Raw genomic sequence first — 27132 nt, 5'->3', positions numbered from 1 at the left:
AAGATGCTGAAATTTCACAGCTAGCAGTGAATTGCACAAGACAAAGAGAAGAGGGGAACGCAAATCATAGAACGAATTCTATTCCACACAAAACAAATTATTTCTCATTTTTACGAAAAATGGTTAATAAAATGTATAACTTTCCTTGGTTGTATCTTGCGACTTAACTACATTTTATGGGCCAAAAACTTTCAAGTCTTTTCGTTTGGACTGATTCTCAAGGATTCCCTAAAGAATATATACTCTTACTTACATTGCAGTAAAATATAATAGGATTATAGTGATTGCTTACTGATGGCAAAACCCGGACCGCATTGCAAAACTTGCTAAAAAGCCGAGCAATCAAGGAAGCACACTTGTGCCTCTATAAAGAGGCGACCCACCACAATGTTAAGCGATTTCAGGTCCTAGAGGTTGCAGAGAGACGGCGGTGATCGCATTTTGTAGCCCAAGCTCAAACTAAGAAACGTGCAAAATTTCATCCTCCTCCGACTTTATCTTCATCGGGTAAACTGGGCCGAAAGTTTCGTCCCTCCCACCACAGCTCCCCTTTAACGTTGTCCGATTGGGCTGAAATTTAGAGGTTAAGCTTTCCGAGGGCCCGGGAGCTTGTCCTCTAAATTTCAGCTCAATCCGATCACTCCTTCCCTGTTTTCAAAAAAACAGATATAGCCACTTAATGTTCATTTCTCTTCTTTTTTTCTTGTTATCCACACCTACATGCCACAGTTGGCAACTGATCCGGGTGAATGAGGACTCATTCGAAGCAGAATTCGACCTGTTAGGGCCTTTTGATATTTTCAGACCGAAAAAATTATCCCCCGAATTTAAATTCACGAAAAACCTCGTTTGCCTATAAGAGTCCGCTATAAGCGGGCTCTTATCGTTTTCCTATAAGAGCCCGCAAGCCCGCAAGCCGTCAAATCAGCTAACAGTTAGTCAACCAATATTAAGCAATAAACTGTACAAAAACGTGCAAAAATTATTTGAAAAAAACTACGTTTTCAAAAGAGTTAAAGAGGCTGAGTTACAAGGTCGAACCTTAAAACGTACAGGGATTAGGAGGCACAGTTGGGGCTGACGCCCCCCAAACTCCCCGCTTTCGCAACCTTTAAATAAAAAAAAAGTTTTTTAAACTGAAAGTAAGGAGCGACATTAAATCTTAAAACGAACAGAAATTATTCCGTATATGAAAGGGTCTGTGCCCTCCTCAACGCCTCGCTCTTTATGCTAAAGTTTGACTTTCTCACAACTCTTTTTTTTAAACAATAAAAACTTTAGCGTAAAGAGCGAGGCGTTGAGGAGGGCACAGACCCTTTCATATACGGAATAATTTCTGTTCGTTTTAAGATTTAATGTCGCTCCTTACTTTCAGTTTAAAAAAATTTTTTTTTATTTAAAGGTTGCGAAAGCGGGGTTTGGGGGCGTCAGCCCCCCAACTGTGCCTCCTAATCCCTGTACGTTTTAAGGTTCGACCTTGTAACTCAGCTTCTTTAACTCTTTAGAAAACGTAGTTTTTTTCAAATTAATCGGATAAATCAAATGGGACATAATTGGACAGTCAAATGGGTCACCAACTTTCCGAAATCGTGGAAACTGTTCAAATTTTCTCGTCTGAACTGATCGAAGGGGATCTCCCTGAAGATTGTAGACTACTGATAATATTAAATCAAAAGAAAATATGCTAATAATGACATCTTACTGGTGGCAAAACTCGAACAGTATTGTAAAACTTATTAAAAATTCGAACAAATTCTTGGCACCATCGTATAACTAAATGAGCCACCAAATGTCCATTACCAGTGTCACGTGTCCACTTCGAATATCTATTAGGGAAATCACTTGTGAATGCTTCCAGAGCCAGGTCAACCTAAAAATAATTCATTTATTAGCAAAATAATTTCTTGTTACTACCACTATCAATCCTGACGAAACTATATGCTCAAAACTATTCTAGATACAAAACCATTCTAGAGACACTATAGAACAACAAAAGAGGCTGAGTAGACTCATCATAGGCAAAGGAAGAGGATGGCAAAGATAAATCTAAGCAGAACTCAGATAACGAATATTTTTAGAAACAGCAAATGAAAATTTAGAGAAAAAAAATCGAAAGTCAAAAAAGTTTTAAAAGTTTGTGCATACCTTTCTGGTAGACCTACTGAGTTTTTGTGACAAAAGAGATTTTCCTAAATTACCCTAAAAAACTTCTGGATTATCATTTTTTGTGAGACTAAATATAATATTGGGTATGAAATTTGACGTCAAATACTTGAAATTGATTGTTAAAATGGGTGAGAGCAAGAGATATCGACTAGACATGATCAAGTTACTCTATGTCAATGAAGTTTACGGACACATTCAATGAAGTTCTTGGGTATTTCAAAAAAGTTCCTTGGAAAGGGCATTTTCAATGAAATTACTCAACTAAAGCATGTTTAATGAAGTTTGTCAAGAAAGGGTATACAAATTCAAAGGTCCGTTTTCTTTTTTGTTCGGATCATCAACTTTGAAAACTGAGTCAGAAAATTGTAGTGCGGCAGAATGAAACTTTCGGGAATGAATCTAAAGCTCAAACAGGGCCTGAGGAGTTGCGTTCACGTTCCAACCTTCATCTCGTCTCTAGTTGTAATCAGAGAACCGATTCAAGAATATATAGAGGAGGGACAAAATTTTTTTTTTTTTTTTTTAATGAAGATACAAAAAAAATAATTTATCACAATCTAGGGGGACGGGCCAATTTTGTATTTTTCGACTTCGTCAATGAAAAGGTACATAGGGACAATAAATCTATCGCTGCAATCCCCACGCCCCAATTGGCACCCCTGTTCGTAAGGTCCGAAAGAGTATATGAAGATTGGTCTATTATTACCTGACTTATAGGCTTACTGAAGATGTTTTGGGTTTCTATGGAAACCACAAGTAATGCGCGCAGTTTTCTGATTTATGTTTAAAGTTTTAGCTCAATGGTTTCTCGAAAATTCTGGATAGATCAATTTTCATAAAGTCATTGATGTTCACATGATATCGTAAACTAGTATCGGATTTTTTTTTAAGTTGAGACAAGTTTAAACCAACTTGTATCCAAATAAACTTTGAAGCCTTACATGAAGGGAAGGAGTATTAATAGGAACAGAAACAGGTTCCCAGGTGCCTGTCGGTCCATGGATAAAAGTTTCATCAGCCAAGACAACCGACAGGTGTCCTCTCAAGGTGCCCCTTTGCCTTACCAAGTATTGCCTTACCTTACAAACGTATGTTAGCATTCATTTATATAAATACCGGAATTGTAGAGCGTAAATATCGAATAAAAAATCGAGGAGTTGTGAAAAACTAATTAAAAGGTCAAGTCGTATAAGGCCCAGTCTGTTCTGCGACCCTTGTTTTCACTTATATTCATAGTGAAAACACAATGTATTTAGTGAAAACATATTGTTTTCACTTATATTATATTCATAGAAAAAAATAATTACTACATTTTGAAAACGAGTTTATTTTTAATCATTAATGTTTATTATTTTCAACTTTCTACTCTCCAAATTTTATTTATGCTATTTTTCTGCAGCAAGACTGCAAAACAAATTTTAATTCCTCATCAGAAAGTAAAATTTCATTATTTTGCTTTATTTACTTTGACATTTATGGAGAATTGATTATTAGAAATGAATATGTGGACGAAAGGGAATATGTAATTAAAAAAAATTGATTTATCTAAGATTTGAACTTAAGTTGCTAGTTTTCTTACCGCAGCATTCTTACCGCTTGCAAGTGTCCTTACCGCAGCGCTATCAAATCTTGAATAATAGTGTTTGTTTTATACTTTTAACCGTGCCCGATTCCCCTTTTATATTGATTTATTTATACAAGGGAGAGGAGGGTGTATACAAGAGGGGGTATTTTGGCGTTACAGTATTTCACTGGCATCAGAAGTGTATACAGTCGTAACATTTGGAAATAATTCATTCAGAAGTGGTCAAAAAATGGCTCGCACATTCCACACAAAAGTAAAAAAATACAAACCGATGAGTTGAGGAAAACGAGATAAAAACAATGGTAATCATAAAGCATAAGCACAAGACAATCTTATCAATGTGCAAGTTATAGCAATAAGGGAGGCAGGCTAGGGTACCAATTGACGAAAAATTAGGGGTTTGGGACAAGGATTTGGGGGATTTTTTATTAAGATAAATAAAAGATATGTTTCAAAACTTAGGGAGGGGTAATTGCCGTCACCCCACTGTCACCCCTAGAGGCAACACTACTGGAATAAATTGGGCTATTCAGGTCTAAGTCCTACTAAGTGTCTAGATTCCTCCAGTTTTTTCAAACTTGTCTCTCCCCTCCTCACTAAGAGAAACAAATGCTTTTTACATAACTAAAGGAAAAAAGTGTAAAGGGCGTTAGGGAGGGAGGGGTTGATTTATCTGTTATTTTATATATAAGGTCGAAGTGGAACAGCTTAGGTATCGATTGAAAGCAAAGAAAAACAACAATTCGTTGCTTCTCTCTTCATGGTTTAATCATTTTTTGCTCAATTTACACATGAGTTTTAAAGCAAAAATAGAGAAAATTTCGTTGCTGTTGAACTGATTTTTAACAGGCCCACTAGCTACGCTTCGGGTAATTAATCTTCCCTTCAATCCATCTATTTCGATAAAATAAAAATTCAAAATAGGGATAAAATCCTTTTAATAGACACTGTATAGAAATTCACAAAAATACCAGATATTTCGGTCACATATACAGTGACCGTCATCAGTAGTTTAACTACTGATGACGGTCACTAACATCAGTAGTTTTACTACTGATGACGGTCACTGTATATGTGACCGAAATATCTGGTATTTTTGTGAATTTCTATACAGTGTCTATTAAAAAGGATTTTATCCCTATTTTGAATTTTTATTTTATCGTCATGGAAAGGTAGTGTGGTCTCCGAAATTATCTCCATCGATCTATTATGCATTAGTTTGAATAATAACAGAAAATTGATAATATAAAGGAACGATTTTAAATTTCTAGATATTTACCACAAAGGAATTACAGGTCAAAAAAAAATTACTACAAATGTTATACCATATGAACAATTAATCCAAATTATGCTTGCACAGCTAATATGAAAATATTAGCCAAAAACAAGCACTAAGAATCATAAATGGAGAAGGGAAGGTTCCATATCATTATCTACTAGGTTAGTTCAAACTCAGCACGTTGACCAGGAGAAGGATTTTGTTGTGAGTTTTGTTGAATCTAGCCAGGAAAACTGTGCACTAATTTTATGTTTTTTTTTGTTTTTTAGTCAAGTTTCGAATCCTTTTTTTATGTATTTTATAATGATGTAAACATCAGCGATGACAAAAACTTTCCATATGATATATATTTGTTAGTGCTATTTGTGACGCGAAATTCAACTTCGGCAACCATGCTATTCAATTCAATTGAATTCAAAGTGTTTTATTTCCTCTGAATACGAAGAGTAAATAAATAAATAAAAATAATAACCACTAATCAACAGGGCATAAAATTATTTTAAACTATATAACAACTAATACGCAAAGGCCTTCAATCAAAATTACCACAAAAATTAACACTTCATTCAATAGATAATAAATTAACACTTAAAATTAACACTTCCCAAATTAACACTTCATTCAAAAATTAAATCAAATAAAATAAATTAAGCTTCGTGAGCAGCTCTATATAAATTATGAGAAAAAACAGGTAATTTGGATAAAAAATTCTTTTGCTTTTTCTCCAAAACATCAACAGGGTTTTTTATTTTATATGTATTCATTAAAAAAGTAGTTGATTCAGATTTAGAAAAGCGGCAAAGGAACTTAGCTATGAAAAAAATATTTTTAATTAAATTATATTCTAATACTTCAAAGAGAAGGGGTGGATGCTCGAATACTGACAAAGACGTATTTATTGTCTAAATTCCATTTACAGCATACTTTAGCTTATTTTCGAGATTAAGAGAGGGGCTCGGACAATTCAGCCACTACTGCTGTGAGTTTGATAATAATTTCTAAAAATATATATTGATATTCAAATATGCTCACATTCTTATAAATCAATTCAAATATTTTTTATAAGTCTGCTTATGAGTATTTAAAGATGGAAACCCATAGGGAACGCCGTTTTCAATTGTTTATGCGTTTTAGGTAATTCCCCTTGCTAATCCTAAGCATCAAAACTTCGCACTACCAAATTGTTAGTGTCGATGAACTGAAGGTAAACAACCACTCTTTTTTATAGAAACCGACCCTAAAAGACAGAATTGCAAATAAAATATAAGCCTCAGAATAATTTACTTTATATATTGTGACTAATTTTAAAACCTACTCATAAACAGTTAATAGCATGAAAAATTTTTCCAAATTTGAGAAAAAGGGTTTAGTTTATTTTGTTAGACTTGAAGATTTTATATGAATGAGCTGAAGTCGAGCCAAGACCACGAGTAACATCAGAACCAATAATAGCCAAATGAGCACTGAAAGATTCTGCAATACCTTCATGTCTTTCTTTCTCGATCTCAAGTGTTTTTATCCTGACAAAGTTTTATCAGACAACTTTATTTTGCTAATTATGACTAAGAGACATCATATTTGGGCTTTGCCCAAGAGAGCTATGTCTTGTTTTGAATTAAATGAATTTGAATGTCTCTTTGATTCAAGATCATTTTTATCTATTAATAATTCTGGGTAAAAATTATTGCAATTATTTCCAATCTTTTGTTTAATTAGATCCCATGTTTTTTGGGGTGAATCCGCATTCCTAAAAGAATTTTCAAAATACCTTTTCTCACTCGTTCTAACATTTTCACCAACAGATTTTTATAATTTTTAAATCCTATAATATTATCAGGTGAATATCCCAGTGTCCCATCTATCTTCAGTTATTTCATTGTTTTACACTTTTCCTAACAAATTTCTGAATTTTTTGTATCTATTCTCTAAGTCTTTGCTGAGTTTTGAAAAACGCACTGAAACAAACATCCAACCACCATCTAACCTAACCTAAATTTCACTATTTTTCTTTTAACACGTGATATGAAAAATAATTTAGTTGGCGCTGATGGTGGTTAATTTATATTGACCCCACTACGCTTTGTATATAGTGGCATCTACAAACAAACTTTAGAGATCCCATTTGTTTCAGTACGAATTTGAAAACTGACAAAATGTTTATCGAATCCATGCTTTTTTTTAGAAATTTGGTAGAAAAAGCATTAAAAAATGACACAAGTGAAGATAAAGGTTCTCCCCAAGCAAAATGAGTTAACTATGATTATTCTGCAATTTATGAAGTAAGAATCGTTTTCTTAACATGTTTCCTTATGTCCAGTGAGCTATCTAGGCCTTTAACAATTATTTTGATTCCAACTTAGAATTCTAAACGTTGGTACTTACTGGGTAAACTAAATATCTTACTTACTTCTGTCAAATCTTTAGAAGTATCAAGGTCTTCAAGCATAGTACCAGTGATGAAATTAAAGCCTCTGTGAGCGCAGTTTTCTAGAAGAACTTTCAGTCTCGACGCATTATATAGCACAAATATCGCATCTAAACATAAATAAATATTATGACTGATAATATTATTTTTCAAATATTATCAAAAATTAAGTTTTTCAAAGAAAAGATATGTTTCAAAACTTAAAGAGGGGTAATTGCCATAGAGAGCTAAAGACGAGCAGAAATAAAATTATATAATAACTCAAAGATAAACTAATAGAAATTACTATTGATGGATAAATGAGATTCAAAACGAACAGAAATCACTAATCAATTTAAACCTAAAAATGAACAGAAATTATCACAAGCGAGAGTAAGGCTAAAGCCCTCTAAACCTTTTGAAGGACAAGGCGTCATTGCGCTTTACTAAAATTAGTATATATTTAAAATATTTTATCTTTTATAAGGTTAAAAGATCCAAAATTCCTGAGACTTTCAGGAATGAACACATTAAAGAATCAGCCTGCTTTCATTAGTTCTTTTTTTTATTAAACCGAGGGCCAATAAGTGACGCTAATGTAGGTTCTGTGCAATGTTGTGTCACCACAAGAGATTTATGATGCTTCTATACGTCAATTTTCGCCATCTCACTGCCTGTGGATACTACATCAGAAAGAGATACAAGGCCCTGTTTATGGTACTATTGTAGTAGAAAGACATAATAACCTAAGTTCTGTCTACACAAACCACCAATGCCGTATCCAAAGAGGGGTGGCGGTTAGGGGTTTGACCCCCCCCCCTCCATTCCGAAATGTTTGGCTGACTTGCAAAAACGTAACAAAAATGAATATAAACACATTTTTGATGCGCTTTTTAAAGTTTTTTTTAAGTTTGAAGAACGCAAATTATTTTGGCCATCGTAATAGTTAAAAACAACATTATTGCACAGTGATAATTTCGTGAGAAACGGTCATTATAGTGATTTTCTTTCTTTTTTTGTTGTTGTTAAAGATTTAATAAATAAAAACCACCCCGTTCAAAATACATTTTGGTTTCAATCAAATACAAGTGACGTTCAAGCCGTTTAGATGTTTTGAGAGGAAGGAAAGGGGACAAATAGCACCACTCACAAATAGCACAAACTTTGATTAGCCCTGAGATTTATTTCCCTCTTTAGTTTATTTTTGTTGATGTTGTGACAAATAAAACAAAGTTCACAAAATATAAACAGTTCTCAGTAAAGCACAGATGACGCTCTGGCCTTTAGAAGACTTAGTTAGCCTTACTCCAGTTCGAGATAATTTCTGTTCATTTTAGGTTTGACTTGATTATCCATTTCTGTTCGATTCGAATCTCATTTATTCATTAAAAGTAATTTCTGTTCGTTTAAGTTTGAACAGAAAATAAAAGTAATTTCTGTTCGTTTAAGCTCCTAAGCTCTAGTCTTTGGTTTAATTTAGCTTTTTGCTTTTTTTTGAAAAACCTCTTTTTTGAAAAGTTTCTTTAAATTATTTTTTTCATTTTAAATTAAGATTTTCTATAGTTAATAAAAGGAATCTTTGAGAGGCTTTTGTCGGTTTTCTGCTTAAGAATAAAGATTTTTACTTACTATTTACATTTTAGATATAATTTTGCAGCAAATCTTAATACTAGTCTTAGAAAAGAATTTTGGGTGGGGGGGACGGGGGAATACTATTCAAATGGATAATTTTTGGTCTTCAATAGAGTGAAGTCATCCTAACCCCCGCCCTGGTAAAACATTGGATATAGGAGAATATCTATAGATATTTTTCTCAAAGCTTAATGTATGATATTTTGTTTTAATTGCTTGCTTGTTTAAACAAACGAGTTTTGAGCTCATTTATTAATTTTGATGTTCAAAATAAAAACAAAAACAAGATATCAAGAACCAACGCTACCAGATTTGTTTCCTGATTGAGGCTCCTTTGGTTCTAAAATTCCAATTAATGCGTCTTCATCACATATTATAAATTTCAAGCAGATTGGTCTCACCAAGTCGAAATTTCAAGCCTATCCCCCCTCCCCCGCCTCCAATATTCTCTCTAAGTTTCAACTCAATCCCTTAAGCTACTAATTTCCGTTCCCGAGATATTGCAGATATGGTATTCTGATAACCTAAATGCATTTAGTGGCTTTTGATTTAGTTCTATCCTTTCCCCCAGGCCACAATTTAGCATCCACTCGCCCCCCCCCCTAAAAAAATCCCTGTAACCTTCAATTTAAAAGCCCACCGTGCATAAATTATTAGTCTGATAGGAGCTTATAGTGCAAAAACGTTATTTATTTATGAATTGGAGACAAAAATTGGTTAGCCCTTTCCAATTTGAATTTCTATCAAGGTCTTCAAGGATAGTACCAGTGATGAAATTAAAGCCTCTGTGAGCGCAGTTTTCTAGAAATTTCATAAATAGGCCATGTATTGAACACTAGCCTAATCAATAAAAATTATTTTAAAAAAAATATTTGCAAATTTTAGCAAGGTAAAATGAAACTTTCTTGGTTTTTTTAAACAGGTTAGATTTTTTGTTTGAAATTTCGCGAACCTAAAGTTTCTGCGCCCGGGGCAAGTATCCCCTCTGTCCCACTCCTAAGACCAAAAGGTTTTAGGTTTTACTGGTGGAAATCAAACATGCGTCTGAAGTATTTAATAAACACTGTTGGATTGGGGATTTTATATGGCAATAGAAGCATACAACTCATAGTACATAAGCTACAAAGACCAAAACACTTACAGTGTCTTCGATCTACCCCTCCACCTTCCCTAAGTCAAAAATATGAATCCACTAGACATTCAAAACACCCTAAAGTTTCAACTCGATTGTTTGGAATATTCCCAAGATATTGCAAATAATTTGAAAAATTCAGGTTCACATAATGTATTTCAATTTACTCAGGTATGTGTGTGATTTCCAGAGTACATATTTGGAAAACTCTGGTATTATTCGCCTAGTAAACGATCCGTAAAAGCAAACTCGAAATAATACAACTAATTAGGAATAAAAGTTTTTGGCCAACTTCAAGACCATAATCCCAACAAAATATATAATTTTCTTGGGCTGATTTCGAGCTAACCGGATATCAAAGATCAAACATGCCTTCCTTTTCCTTATAAAATCTATGTGTAAACAATGGTCAACTTTCATAATTTATGACTCTTGTCCCAGGGGTTGCGTGGGTCATGTAATCTCTGGAGGCATATTTGTTGAACCTTACAACTATTTTGAACAAAACGACTATCTTAAAATTGTGAGGGCGGGGCAAAAAAAAGCGCACAGGAGGGGCTATTTGCCCTCCAATCCCAGTAGAACTTTCAATATCCCATTTCAATGACACATTTCCATTTGGAGGTTATTACAGGTATCCCCACATAGTGTCTTTAACACAGACATTAAAGTTCCAACTAGCTAATTCCAAATTTATTCTAAACCTCAATGTAAATAGGCCTTTAGACTTTCAAACGTTTGGGCGAGTTCCTTTTGAGCCGGATATGTTTTCTCAAGTCATTTTTGTCTCTTAAGAATTTTTAGAACCGCAAAATATGAAAAAAAAACAATCAAACCTTTATGAACCGAAGTTGATGCTTCACCAGCAGAAATAATAAGTGGTTTGTTTGGAGGTACTCGAAGTATAACATATCTTTCTACAAAGTCAATCAGCGTGTTTAGTGGAACATTTTCATTCTCTCTAATTGACAAATGCTGTATTTTATGTTCGATGTACCTATCACGAAAACAAATTAAAAATTAATCCAAGAAAAAAAACATAAAAACTAATTAAAATTAGTTACATGGGATTTGCGACTCCTCCAAAGTCCACATTCAAAACAAGCTCAATTCTTTGAGATTTATTGTTGAAGTTCAGGTTTTTAAATATAATTTATGATTATATATTGTTCTTTCAAAGGACTATTAACTTTGAAAGTTCGAGTTCTAATTTTTATAATTAAATTGAAAAAAAAAATTCAGTTCTAACCTCCAAGTTCCTACAAACAAACAAAAATCACAGAAAATTCAAAATAAGGACATAAAAAATCAAAATAAATAGTATTTAAACTCACTACTTAATAACACAAACAAAAGAAAAATCCAAAGAAATGGGACATAACAGTGCTTTAGAATAAGAAAAAATACAGAAACGAACATAAAGGCTAGGAAGGAAACGAGATATAGAAAAATAATTGCAACAAAGTGAAAATACAGGAACAAATTATCAATATGAAATTCTATCAAATGTTCTTAAGCTTACCAAAACATTTCAAACTAGTAAAAATACCATGTTCTAGTTCAGCACTGCTATGTAGAGTAAAACACTTTCTCAGTGCCCCATCACCCCCCCTCCGTCCCTCACTATCCTCACAGATTTAGTAATTTTCATTAGTAATAAGACTTAAAAGAATTGTTTTCAAATGATTTTGTAATACTTTAAAGAGGGATTTCTTAAGTTTTATAATTTACAAGTATCACTTAGTTCTTTAACCTAGATTTTCAAGAGTGTGACACCCACGAACGCATCAAGTATAAAAGATGACACACAGCATAGGTTCTTAGGATAAGATAAGATATATATTATGAAAATTGCTATCATAAGTCCTGAAGGGCCGAATTCGAACCTTACCAAAGCATTTTAAACTTGTAAAAAGACCATGTTCTAGTTGTGCATTGCTACATAGATTAGCACAATTTCCCAGTGCCACCATCAACCCCTTTCCCTCACTATCCTTACTAATTATGTAATTTTCGTTAGTAATAAGACCTCAATGATTTAAGTTAAAATGATTTTTTATGAGACTTTAAAGAGGGATTTGTAGAGTTTTACACTTTAAAAGTATTACTTGATTCTTTAGCTTAGATTTTCAAGAGTATTACACGCCCAGGCACAGTGGCGTCGTTTTGGAAGGGGGGCAAGGGGGGCAGTTTACCCTCCCCCAATGATTTGGAGAAAAAATTATTATATATCCATAGCCCATGGCCCTTGACTCTCCGGGTGGAGACCCCTCTTGCTCCCCAATAAAAATGTTAGAGCTTCTCACCATGCACAGAGACATTATGTATAATAGACAACAGACAGCACGAGTTCTCAGGATAAGCTATTTATCACAAAAAACCGCAATAATGTCAAAATTATCAATAATTTGGACAGTTATGTCCTGTTTATTCCATGAAACGCCCTAAGGTCTTTTAAAGTTTACTTCCTAAGCTATTGTATCACATTTCCTCAGACACCATGGGTAGCATCCACCACATTCTCGCCAGTCAAAGACAGATGTTTACCAGCACAAGAACTATAATGATTGTTCTATATTACCTGGTATCTACAAGCTAAAAGCAACAGAACTGTGTTCACATCTTTGATCATGATAAAGCAAATCTTCTGAGAGCTAATTATGATTAGGTATATGTTTACCAGCTCATGCGTTGCGATAAGTATCCAATATTATCTGTCTACAACCTTAAGGTAATAAATATATGATAACACATTTATTCATGATCAAGCAAACATTCCTAGTCCTAGTGCTGATTAGGTATTATTATTAGGTCTAACATTATGATTAAGGTTAATCATGATTAGGTCAAGAGGCATATGCTCCCCCTCCTAGATTTGGCTCCCCTAAAATTGGAAAATATATTTTGCCCTCCTCCACAAATTTTGTAAATTGACACCCCTGTCTTCAGACAATAAATCAATGGTAATACTTTTAATACTTTTGTGATTAAGTAAATATTCCAGGAGTTATTGCTGAAATCAACCTTGTTAAAAAAAGATAGCAAAATGAGACTGTAATGTATCAAAGTAATTAAACCAATTGACACATATTGTCACTGTTATGCCTGTTGGTTGTATCCAACGTTTTCATACTTCTGAGATTATTACCAAAAGCCATTTGTCAACCTCTTCTCAAAGGGAGGATCAACCAGGCAGTGTCTGTTGAATCACACTATAATCCTCTTGTGCTACATTGCTGACTCATCCTTCCTTTGACAACAGCTTGGTCAACAGTTTTGAGTAATTATTCCAGATATACAACATTTAGGTATGACCAAGATGATGTGTATCACATGCTCCAAAACCTATATAGTAGGATAAAAATAAAGCGGAATTAGAAAAAGTAACAGTTTAACAAAATTATGGAAAAGAGGGTAATTGGATAAACAAACAAGCAATCTAAACTATTTTGCACCAAGCTTTCCTGAGGGATTTGAAATCATGACTGGATACAAATAAATGAAATCAGAGTTGATGTGGACTTGTGTTGGGCTATCAAGGATAGTAGCAAAATGTGGAATCAAACATACTAACAAATCAAAATAGAACTAAATATTGGTGACATTTTTATTTACCAGAGCTAATTACAATTTTCAGCAAGGACGTTACTCTAAACTTGGCGCAAACAATATTCTGAATTAATATAATTTTTTAAAGTGTCTTTTAAAAAAAGTATTTGAACAACTATCTTTAAAAATCACCAGTAGTACCTTTTTACCATCAAAAATCCAGGAAGATGTTATTTATTAAAGGATGATATTACTAGGTAAGGAAAACAATTTTTAGGCTCAGATCCAAAACAAGAACAAACCAAATATTTGCCAGCATTTTTTTTTTCTTTTCATTAAGAACCATGAAACCTGGCAACCCAACTGAAATTCACTTTCTATTAGAGCTCATTTTAAGAGTATATTTAATTTATGTTTAATAGAAATAAGGAAAAAAGCTTACCCAGACAATACTATTTACTGATTTGGGAAACTGCCAGAAATTTAATTAAAAAAAAAAACAAGTTTATTCAACTGAAAGTAAGAAGCAACATTAAAACTTAAAACAATCAGAATTTATTTGGTCTATGAGGAGAGGGGGAACTGTCCCTTCCTCAATCCTTGCTCTTTACAATTAATCTTGGCTTTTCGTACCATGAAACCTGGCAACCCAACTGAAATTCACTTTCTATTAGAGCTCATTTTAAGAGTATATTTAATTTATGTTTAATAGAAATAAGGAAAAAAGCTTACCCAGACAAAGATTTGTCTTTAGCATCAACATCTTTAATGACAACAGGAGCAATATGAATCCATTTAACTTCAGCAACTACCTCACAACCTTTGGGCTGTGATCTCTGAGAGAGCACAAAATGTTTTCTTTCAGTTTTGTTGCTTTCTAAATATGAGATGCTAGCAAGTCTGTAAGGAAATAATTCAGTAATTTAAAAGAATATCAAAATTGACCCCTTGCCTAGATTCCCCTGACCATCCAACCCTAGGTTTTGGAAAGCACCATTTTAGGTATCTTGATTTTCAAATTCATAAGATAATTCTCAGTAAAAATTTGCAAAAAGGTTTTCTGAATAAAATAAAAGTCATTAAGAAAACTGCCTATCTTTTAACTGAATAAACATTGGTCCCCTATAACTTCTTTTAATCTGCAAACTTTCATATATAGCCAAGGGTATATCATAGTATTAGGCTGGCAGGGGGGGCAAAATTTTTATAGTGCTGAATATTATATTTGGAAAGACTGACTGTAACATGAATCAAATGGTACTACTTTTTTAGTTGTTATTGTAAATAGCTCTGAAATCTTTTACCAAGATGACCAAATCTTTTTCCGGCTTTCTATATGAGTTTGATTGAATAATAAAGAAAACACAGTAAAGTTCCAGATGAGAGCCTTTGTCCATCCTGGAAAGTAGCTGAGTTAGGTAAATGACACTTTCAGGAACTAATCCAAGGTCTAAAATATATCTCTAAAAGGTGTCAACAGCCTAATGTCCCTACCATTTCCTCATTTTAAAGACTTAAGAGAATGCACTGAAGACAGCCCTTGTACCTATTAAAATTAAGATAATGTTTCAATCTTCAAACTTGTGTTTATAGCCAAAGCTAAATCCAAATATTAATTTTGAGGCAGGGGGATGTGATCCTCATACTGGTTTATACTAGATTTAGGAAGAGTGATTCAAATTGGATTCAAATGTTATTACTTTTTGATTATTACTGTAGCTAGCTCTGAAAGTCATCTACCTAAATAAACAAATCTTTTCTTATTCCCTTTCTCTGGCTTTCTACATGAGTTTGACTGAATATTTGAGAAAATAGGGTGATGTTCTAGATGAGGGCCTGATCCCATCTTAGATAAAGCTTTGAGAAATTAATCCAGGGTCTATATAGCCCCAGAAATTATTGCCAAGCTACTAAATCTATTATTTTCTTATTGCCAGGGCTAGAAAAATATTCTGAAGACATTTCTGTATGTATAAAACTATTTATATTAACATCAGTATTATGCAAATACTTTTACTTTATTTTTTTATGTTTAGTCTCTTTTTCTTTGGCACTAGGTTTTTGATTCTTAATATTTAAATAGGACTTTAAACCATATTGGGTTTCTTCTAAATTTTAAGATTTAAAGCTCTTTAGTTTTATATAGCCTATCTTAAAAGCCTTATAAATCTGAACACTTTCTTTGTGTCTCATTTGAGCTGTAAATCTATTTCTAAAGGTGTTACTTTTATAACATAAAAACTTTTTAGGCCATTACTGTTTGTAGCAGGAAAGGGTGAAGACAGATAATTCAGAAAAATTCCTAGGGCATCATTGAAGCTCTGTATCTCTTCTGGAAAACTTTATTAACCTAACTCAGCTACTTTCTGAGACTGTCAAAAGCCTCTCATCTAGAATTTTATGGTACTAATTAATTAATTTTCTAGGTAGGCCTGGAAAGCCTCCATAATTGAAAATGATGGTTGGAAATAGCATGAAATGGAATGCACAACTAAGGGTTAATTTTCCTTAAACAACAAAAATCTGACAAAAAAAAGAAATATACAATTCAATGTTCTTTCTAAATATAATAACTGCTGCAGCAATTGTGGCATAAGCTTCCTTAATAAGGCCATATATAGCCTGAGGAGGTTACACAAATGAGTTGGTTGCCCCTCCTTGACACCTTGTTCTTTATGCTAAATTTAATATTTTTGCCCAAATTCTTTGAGAATGAATCCTGAAACACAGGAGTTATTTAATTAGAACAATAGGAAGCTTTGGTACTTGTCTTTTATATAAAACACACTTGAGAAGTAAAGTTTGGAGACAATAAAATATGATGAAAATAGTATACTTTATTAGCAAAATTGTGAACGTCATTTTTGAATTATTAAATTGGAAGCTTTAGCATCAGCTGACCATCTCAAAGACAAAGAAAAGTTCATTATTAACATGATTCTTGATCTAGTTCATGTTAGTTCATTATTGACACAATTCTTGAGGACAACAGTTAGTTTTCCTTGACTAGTGATAGAATATAGTGTCTCACCATGGATGTTCAAGAATCATTTCAGATTGCTGGAAGGACTACAACACAACTGAACTGAAACAAGCAGGTTTCACTCATTTGAAAGTGAACCACAAAATAATTTTGTTGACCCAGAAATCAGCACCTCTACCCAAAAAGTAGAGAGAATATGGGGTTCCATGAAGTGGAGGAACAAACAGCACCACGGTACATCCTTTGTGCACCATCCTTTACATTCATACTTAGTAGAATACATGTGGTTGGTGGCAGTAACGGCAGAAGGCCGAGTTCATTATAACGTGATTCTTGAGGGCTTTTCTGTGCTCTGGGAGCATATTTCCAAGTTGCATTTTTCACTGTTTTGCTAATAAATTATTCTATTTTCATCAAATTTTGTTTTGTATTTTAGGTTATGTATTTAATATATGCTCTGTTTACCCCACCCCCTAATATGGAAAAATATAGCCTAAATTTGTTTCAAAACTATATAATTTTGTTCTATTTTGTTAGCATTCACCAAACTTCACTTCTTGAGTGTCTTTTATATAATAGACAATTACCAAAGCTTTTTTAAAAGTACTAAAAAACTTAAGTGTGAAAAGCAAGGTATTGAGGAGGAGGCAACACCCCCCCCCCCATATACTTAATCATTTCTGTTCATTTTCTGTTTTAATGTTGTTCCTTACTTTCAGTTGAAAAAATTGTTTTTTATTTAATATAAAAAGAACAACATTTTAGTTTAATTTAGTTATTTGGGTTTCATTGAACAAACAAGATTTAGAAATTATTTTGGTTCAGTTGTAATTGATATATTTTTTGATACATTAATAAAATGAATATTTGTAAGGTTTTTCTGTTTTCAGCTTCAAAATTTGAATTTTGGCTAGCTATTTATATTTTAGACAAAATGCTGTACAATTTTTTAATAATACCTTTATAATGGAATTTTGGGTGAACTGGGAGGGGGAACGAAATTCAAACGTATTGAAAATACATAGCCTATAATTTTACCCTACTATAGAGCTGAAGCCATCCTAACCCACATGTTTTTACAACCATGAATTTCAACTATTTTATCATAACAACCTTATGTTATTATGTTTTGTTCTATCTGCTTGTTTATTTAAATAAATAAATTTTGAGCAAATTTATTAATGAGTTTTATTTTGTAGCTTAAAAATAATAATAAAGTATTAAAGAAATTAAAATAGGATGTCAAGAATCAATGTAACCAGATTTCCTAATTAAGATTTTCTTGGTTCTGCAAGTTTAATCAAACATACCCTCCTTGTCAATTATAAAATCCATTCACAAAGTTATTTTCAACTGAAAGTAAGAAGCAACAATATAATATAGAACAAACAGAAACTACTCAATATACTAGGGGTTGACCCCCTTCCTCAATACCTTGCTCTTCACACTGAAGTTTTTTAGTACTTTTAAAAAAGCTTCTTATTCTAATTAAACAGTCCTTATGTTTCAGAAGTTGTTCTTAAGAATTGGTACAATCTGTCAAACATTAGTATAAAGAGTGAGGTATTGAGGAGGGAGGGGGTGACACCATCAAATACAGAATGACGTGTGTTTGTTTAAAGTTTTAATGCTGCTCTTTACTTAAAAAATCTTTTATTTTCAGCTCTTGCACAAGCTCTACAAGTTATGGCAAGACAACCCAACCAATTCTAAATACTTGTAGTTTGGCCACACAAAGTGAAAAAGTTTATAATGTAGGTAACCCTTTAAGGTATCTTATCACCTTAAGAGTCAAAAGTGATTAGAAGGCCTGGTCCCCCTAGATACAGCCTTGAAGGATAGTATTCAAGAAGGTGGGCTATAAACCTCTAATTACTGGCTTGTTCAAGTTGCAGATGGGCCAACTCCAAAAACCTTTCCGTGAGATGATTCATGCTCTAAATTTGTTACTGGTTTTCATTTTTCTACCTTTAAGCACTTTAGATGTATCTTTTGAAGTATTCAACTAGAATTTCATAAATATTCTATTTTTGGCAGAGTTGAGAGGGGGTCAGTTTTTTATTTATTAAGACCAGCTGTTAGGTAAAAACAATGGGTACTTATGCATTAGGTGGTACCCACTGCTATATACTGTATATGGAAACACTAAAGGAAGCCAGTCAAACAGGAAATGCTACAGTCAAACAGGAGAGACATATACCTGGTTATAATGGTCTATGAACAAAATAATCAGAATTACAAGTTACAATTATGTGCCCAGAATGCTGAAATGTCCTTCACAATTGCTGAAAAATAATCTCCACCTTCAGCTTTCACTGCCACACGCCACATGTGCTTGGCTAAGTAAGCTGATAGATGTTGGTGGGCAGTATCTTGGTACTGTTTATTTTGCAATTTGGCTGAGCCCCATATCCTTTCCACTTCATGGGTGTTTGCACCTGTTATTGGGTAGACAAAATTTTTCTTATGATTAACTGTTTTATGTATAAAACCTGTTTCTTCCATGTCACTGGTTTTGTATCCTTTCCAACAAGCGTGTAGTAGTCTATGTGCAGCTTAATTTGTTTTAGCAAAGTTTCTGCACTTTGGTCAGGGACCTCACATAAAAATCTTTCCCCCATTTCTTGGCATACTCCACCAAACACCCACTGTCAAGGTAAAATTCATCCAGAATTATTTTTTCTTTTTATAAACATTGATTTGTCTATTTCAACTATATAATCAACTCCTCCAATTTTCCCACAGTTTTTCTGTTGCACAGAGAACATGCACATTTCTCAGAGGTAGTTATTCCATACATGACACCTCCAATATTGTAGCTTCTTGTACAAGAATAAAGTCATGGTGTGTCCATTAATGCACTCTTCTGTCTTGGACAATAACCCCTTATCCTGTAAAAATTCAACTGCCTCTTTTTCTGTCTTTGGCAAATCTTAAATTGTAATTTTAACATTCATATTAGTTCAATTACACTCTAACAACTGTTTTAGTACTGGGTATCTGTCTCTCTTGTTTGACTGTAGCATTTCCTGTTAGACATTCTATATATAGTATATAACAGTGGGTACTGCATAAGTACCAAACAATGTAGCCTATATCTCACCTTAAATGACATAGTTGACACCTCATAAGTGGTTTGTACCTTTAAGCAATTAGATAATTCAGAGCTGTAGACAAATTTCATTTTTTGGTAGTCACAAAACAGGTTTTACTATAGCTGATGCTACAAAAGATATTGAATAAGCATGTGGCTGTTATTGTATGACTTAATTATTGAATATAATTCCTATAAACAAGGTTAAAAGCTGATTTTTTAAGGTAAGCACAGATTTATATATTTAACACTAATATAGGATCAAATGTGAGCAGCATATAAGCATTAGGCTAATGTGCAAAAATCTGCATTATATAGAGAGGGAAGGGATCGACTTAGCAGCATTAAAATACCTTCCTGTAATATAGTTTAGTCTGAATATCCACTCATGAATATTTCATTTTCTTAATTTAACCACTTGGTAAATATTTTGCTGTTCATATTATTGATTTACCAATAAAGTGAACATAGCCTACCACTTGATGCCTTTTTTATGCTCTATAGACATTGCAACTCTGACAGAAATTTGCCCCAAGAACTCAAGATTTCAACTGACAGAAGACTCAATCTGCCCCTCTGGATACAACATCTTCAGCAATCTGTCTGATCCAAACTGCAGAAGAGGAGTGGCTGTTCTAGCTTCCAAGGAATTCCAGGTAAAAGAAATTTCTGTCCCAAATTCTTACTTACCTTGGGTTGAAGCTACATGGGTCTCCCTGTCCCTACCTACGAAATTTTTGTCCTAAGCTCAATTTACAGGAGCCCCAGCAGCCCTTGCCAACTGTCCTCTGAAAGAGCAATTGCCGAAATGACGCAATTCATACTATGCAATTACCCAAAGGCAACCCTGCTCATGACAGGGGACTTCAACCTCCCAAATGTGTCTTGGGTAGATGGCCAAGGTATGACCAAGTCAAGCCCTGAACAAAACCCATTAGTACAAGCCCTCTCCGACAACTTTCTGTACCAAACAGTAACTATGCCCACAAGAATGCGCCCAGGACAAAATCCCTCCATACTGGACCTAGTCATAACGAATGACCCAGAAAGGGTGATCAACACACACACTCTCAGTCCAATTGGCTCAAGTGACCACATGCCAGTTCTTTCATCTTTTCAACTCAACTCCAAACCATAAAAATATACCAAGCAATCCTTCACTAATTACAAGATGATGGTGGAGGAGCTGTTAGATGCTAACCTGGAAACACATATATCAGAAGATGTTAAAGCTTCATGGCTAACTCTAAAAAAGACCTTACTAGAGAGACAAGCCAAACACACCAGCATAACATGGAAAAAGAAACCCAAAACTCTACCTTTCCTCACCCCAAAAATCAAGAAACTACACAACAGGAAGAGAAAACTTTGGGAGAAGTACACAAAACAAAAGACTACAGCTTTGTACGAGCAGTACAAAACTGCAAGGAACCTCCTCAGAAAAGAAACTAGAAAACTGACCTCAAACTACAAAGAACGACTGGCCAAAAACGTTAAGGAAAACCCAAAACTGTTCTGGAAATACATCTCCCATAAGAAGCCAGGCAGACACTCCGTACCTGACCTGGTAAACAACAACTCTTTATCCTCTTGCCCCTCTGAAAAAGCAAACCTGCTTAATCAGCAGTTTTCCTCAGTGTTCTCCATGGATGACCCCCAATCAACCCCCCCACCAGCAGAACAGGCTCAAACTCCCTTCCCGATGGTACACTCACCAGTCACAATCGAAGAAGTAACCAAACAGCTTAAGGACATCGATCCCAACAAATCGACGGGACCTGATGGTCTCAGCCCACGACTGACAAAGGAATTAAGCCCTGCAATATCAGCCCAACTGGTAAAGCTATTCAATCTGTTGCTGACACAAGGAAAGCTTCCAGGGGACTGGAAGAAGGGAATAGTCATCCCAATTCACAAGAAGGGTAGCAAAACGTCTGCAGCAAACTACAGACCTATCAGCCTTACATGTGTGGCATGCAAGGTCATGGAGAGAATCATAAACAAGCGTATCATTAACCATCTTGAGGCCAACTCACTTATCAGCAGTAGTCAGCATGGTTTTCGCTCAAAGAGATCGGTGGACACAAACCTTCTTGAGTCATATAGTCTTGTAACTGACCTACTAGAGAGAGGATTACCTGTGGATATAATATTGTTGGACCTAGCCAAAGCATTTGACAAGGTTTGTCACTGATACCTCATTCACAGGCTACTTACTCTATCTGTTAGTCCACAAGTGGTCAGTTGGACAGAGGACTTTCTGAGGGACAGAACACAGCAAGTGAAAGTGACAACTGGACCAAACAGCCATGTCCTTTCTGACAAAATCAAAGTCACTAGTGGGGTTCCCCAGGGCAGCGTACTGGGCCCCACCCTGTTCAACATCTACATAAATGAGCTACCCCTCATCACCAGCAACAAAACCACCCTATATGCAGATGATTCGAAACTCATAGGTCCTGCCAACACCTCTTCTTCCATCCAATCCCTCCAAACTGATCTCAACCATATGTGCTCTTGGGTCAAAAGATGGCTGCTGGAATTCAACGCAGAAAAATGCAAGGTCATACACTTCGGACACAAAAACCCCAAACATCAGTACCTCATGACCCAAAATTCTGGAAGTCACCACACAATTCAGCCTGTCATGGAGGAGAGAGACCTTGGCGTCATCGTTGACATTCAGCTCCCACTCACAGAACATCTCAGCCAATGCTAGTAGAGCCCTAGGCATCATCAAACACTGCATCACCAGCAGGAGTAAACACATAATCACCAAACTCTACAAAGGATTAGTAAGACCTAGACTGGAGGTGGGGACGATACTGGCCACCCCTCGATTCAAAAAGGACAAGGCAGTTCTTGAGCAAATCCAACGAAGGGCCACTAAGATGATTGTCGGCATGGAAAACAAGACATACAGTGAACGGCTGTAGGAACTCAACCTCCCCTCCTTTGTATACAGGTGGACACGTGAAGACATGATCCAAGTGCACAAACTCCTCTCAACCAATTAAGAAAATGAGATCCTGGAGATCGACACCTCCCACAAAACACGAGGACACCCTAGACGAATCCACAAACATCACGCTACAACTGGAGCAAGATGCAATTTCTTCTCGAATCGGATCGAGAACCTCTGGAACAACCTCAAGGAGGACACTGTTGCTGCTGAATCAACAGATGCTTTCAAACGCCATCTGGATGCTGAGTGGAAAGATACACCATAGAAGTTTGACTGGGAAGCACCAGAATCTTCCACCAGAACTTAACCAACTACAACAGCCATCACAAGGAGTGATTCAACAGGATTGAAAGTCCTTATTTCACTCCAAGCTGTGATTTAAGGTAATTAAGGTAAATGAATTTCATTCCAACCCCTATATATACCAATTCAGGGTAGCCTATATATTTGCATATTAGGGGGGAGGTGTTGGTAAAGTTTAACCTTACCTCCCATTTGCATCAGAAATAAACTTTACCCCAACCCCCTTAATGTGCAAATATTTACCCTGAATTAGGTAGGGTAAAAGACCAGAATCCAATTGAGCAAAATTATGTAAAACTTAAAACCTCATATCTTGTTATCTAGTTAGAGTTGAAAAGGTTTGTATAGGCCAATGAATAGCTAAAAATCCAAGCTAAGCAACAATATGGTTATTATTAAAATTATTTAAGATCATTCACTGAAGATAATTAGTTTATTGACTTACTTAGAAAGACCTCTTTTTGGAAATACCAATTATCCTATTTTGATGTAAGTATCTTTTTAGTGTTTCAGTATTATTCACATATTAATAGAAAGCTGATTGTCTTCTGATTCTAAAAATATAAGTTTTATTTCTTGATTTTTATTCTATAAATCACAAATATTAAATATATATTTCTTTCATTTCACTTGCTTGTCAAAACGGAGACCACACATTGGATTTACGATGACAAATTACTCCCACTGGGCTGACTCTAGTGAGAGATGATTGGGTCTACACTTCCATTGTGTCATACTGTAGTAAAAAGGGGCAGTCCAAAAACCCATTGCTATTTTTCCAAAATGCCAAAGAAAAGTGGTCTTTCCCAAAAAGAGGTCTTTTACCCTAGTATCACTATAGGGGTGGGGGGTAAAATTCATTTGCTTCAAAAGTGATTACTATTTTTGGAAATGCATAAAAAAGGTGTTGGTAAAATTCTACTTTAGTTACTTTTTCCTATCTTGGGAAGGGGTGAGGTTAGGAAAATGAAACTTTCAGGGATGGGTCTACAGGCTAAAATATGTCCTTGGAAGGTATTTTGAAGTACTTATCTCATCTCCTTCTCCCTCTAGAGGATCCTGAAATTTGCCTACATGGCAGGTCTATACCTATTGACATTTTGACAAAACAACATTTTACCTTAATTTTCAGTTATAAGATTCTTTTTCTCTGGCTTTAGTTCTGAAAATGCAATTCCTGTTATTTGAGTGGTATTTTAAGCCATATCAATGTTAATTTTCAAAATTTAGGAAATGAATTTGCATATCTTAAAAACTCTATAAATCAGGATTGAGCAAAGTTGTGAAGCTGAAAACAATTTTGTTAGGCTTCCTTTTAAGCAGAAGATCTATATTACAAGGTTTCACTTTTATAACACACATATTTTTAAAGGTCATCAAAGGTCAGGACCCTCTAGAGAGGGAAAGAGTGGAGGTAGTTACTTCAAAATATCTTTCCATGACATACTTTAGCCTGTAGATCTATCCCTGAAAGTTTCATTTTCCTAACCAAACTCCTTTCCAAGATAGCAAAAAGTAGCTAAAGTAGAATTTTACCAAGGTGTTGAGTGTAATGTTCACTTTATTTGTAATCAATAATATGAGCAGTGAAATATTTACCAACCACTTTCCAAGATAGTGAAAGGCAGCTTGTCTAGAATTTTACAACATGTTTCCTTTGGGTGGTACTTGGAGGGATAAGGCTATCATAGCAGCATTTATTAGACTGAATGAGACATTTAACAACATTCATCTTAAATCAGTCTGGAATAGGCTAAGATAGCCTAGCCCTAGGCTATTTCAAGCAATCAAACACTAGAATCAATAGTTTATAAGTTTTACCATATCGTAACCTTTGGGAAACCTTTTGAAGTTCTACATTACGTGAGAAACACCATGATCCTTTATTGTGTTCAACATCTAAATCATAAATCACCGTCTCTGGGCTTGCCATGTTTTCAAGCTTTTAAATTTTGACTTTGACATAGTTTATACAGGATTGCCAACTTTTCGGTTCATAAATATGTCCCCTGAGTATCCAAAATTATGTCATATTTAGCCAAAATATGTCCATATTTCGTCTTAAATATGTCCATCTTGAAATCTCAGAACCTAGAGGTTATTTGTCTTATCAATTGGGATATTGACCAAAAAACGCTTTGGAAACATCTTTCAAAGCGGCCAGTCAACATCAAATATATTGAAAACGAAAAAAAACATTTAATACAAGCACAAAACTCATAAAAACAAGTAAAAACTAAAAATAGTTTGTGGGAGCTTAAGATTAGTCTTCTAGCGAGAATTGATCTTGAAAATTATATTCAGCATGAGAGTCAGCCTTATTTCTTCCTTTGCTAGCTATTTACCAATCTGAATATTTCTTGCGCATTTCAAAATGTATAATCCAGGATTCCAGCAACGTTCCAGAACACCAAATTAGTTGCTTGCCATTCATTAAACAACTAGTCGTTTGTATTAGAAGACCAATCTGTAATTTGGTTTTGATGTTACCAAGTAGTGTAAACTGTCTTTCAGCAGCTGCTGAAGAGTGTGGCAGGCCACATAACGTTAACATAAAATCACAAAGATCCTTGTATTTTTCTTTATCCTTGGCATCCTTCCATTTTCTTAGGGCAGACCAGAAAACTGATGGATTTGCTTGTTCAGAACGGAAATTAAAAGTTCTAGTGCCCTTTTTCAGTGACAAAAAAAAATGGAGGGCAACTAAGCCCCCTCCCACGCTCACGTTTTTTCTAAAGTCATCGGGTCATAATATTTAGATAGCCATTTTGTTCAGTGTGTTCGGAGAATACAATAACTATGTCTTTGAGGATGACCCCCACAGTCTCCGGGGGACGGTCTGCAAGTTATGAACTGTGTCCAATGTTTACATATAATATTGGTTATTGGGAAGTATACAAAAGTTTTCAGGGCAATTTTTTTCTGATGGATTGGGGGGAGGGGGGTTACATGGGAGGAGCCGTCCGGGGAGGACGAGACATTACTATGAAGGAGGCATCGGATTTCCGAGCATTATTTAAAAAACAATAAGAAATTAAATAAAAAAACGGTTTTTACACTGAAAGTAAGGAGCAACACCAAAACTTAAAACAAACAGAAATTAATACGTACATGATTGGGTTCACCCCCTAGTCATTACCTTGCTCTTTGCGCTTAATTTTTTTTTTTTTAGTTTCACCAGAACTATTTATTATAATTAACGGCATTTATGATTAAGGGCCATTCTTAGAAAACAGGAAGAAAATTTGAACTTTGGTGTAAAGAGGGAGGTATTAACTAGGGGCAATGTAAGTTAATTCGTATGTTACGTCAAATTAAAAGTATGCAAAAGCCATTTAGCCAAAAAAGTAAAATTATTATACAAATTTTGTTTCAATTATTCATGTACGGTGAGCCAACATCAAAGCTACATTCACTCAAAAAAGTTCAGAAATTAAATAAAAAAAGAAGTTTTTTTAACTGAAAGTAAGGATCGAATATGGCTATCTTTTTCCTAACGGGAATTGGTAAGAAAAAATCAAGGGTTATGTGCATACAAGAAGACAATGAATGAGCTTTCGTAAAAAAACGAGCTAAGTCCTGATTTGGAGCGAAAACAAACTGAAGTTATTAGGTGGGAACGAAGCCCTTCCATCACCCTCTCTGCCCATTGAATCTTAACAAAAAGTTAAGCATATTGCACCTTGTTTGTAAAGAAAGAAATAATCATTATTGACTTGCATTGCAGGTGGCACTTAGCAGCCCCTCCAACACCAACTTTTTTTGCAACAAGTAGGTACATTAGAGCTCGATACAGAATCACAAAAGATATCCAATCTTTATTAGTTGAGAACCTAATAAACACAGACACTAAAGCTGCAACTAGCCAATTTTAAATTTACTGTGCACCTGAATGTAAATAGGCCTAAACTTGTAGAGATTTGGGGGAGTTCTGGATATGTTTTCTCAAGCAATTCCAGTCTCTTTAGATTTTTCAGAACCACAATATAAGAAAACAAACCGATCAAACTTTTTAATACTGAAGTAGATGCTTCACCAGG

General features: G+C 34.6%; 1 protein-coding gene across 2 annotated transcripts in view; it reads right to left on the bottom strand.

The window, feature by feature from the left end:
* Positions 1-25046, bottom strand: part of LOC148953554 (uncharacterized) — a 28864-nt gene extending 3818 nt beyond the window's left edge. Inside the window, exons 1-5 of one of the 2 annotated variants that reach the window (XM_089087735.1) lie at positions 24925-25046; positions 14480-14647; positions 11035-11195; positions 7438-7565; positions 1703-1870 (exon numbers count right to left, since the gene is read on the bottom strand). In XM_089087735.1, the coding sequence (XP_088943861.1) occupies positions 1703-1870; positions 7438-7565; positions 11035-11195; positions 14480-14647; positions 24925-25025 (726 nt within the window). In that variant the 5' untranslated portion in view covers positions 25026-25046. The remainder of the gene's footprint in view (positions 1-1702; positions 1871-7437; positions 7566-11034; positions 11196-14479; positions 14648-24924) is intronic. The other variant, XM_089087736.1, reaches the window with a different exon arrangement.
* Between the last annotated feature and the right edge of the window lie 2086 nt (positions 25047-27132).

Source organism: Artemia sp. Qi Xiang Cuo, chromosome 4, assembly GCF_049724085.1.
Source record: "Artemia sp. Qi Xiang Cuo chromosome 4, ASM4972408v1, whole genome shotgun sequence".
Classification (NCBI taxonomy): domain Eukaryota; kingdom Metazoa; phylum Arthropoda; class Branchiopoda; order Anostraca; family Artemiidae; genus Artemia; species Artemia sp. Qi Xiang Cuo.
This window is presented reverse-complemented; position numbering and strand designations above follow the sequence as displayed.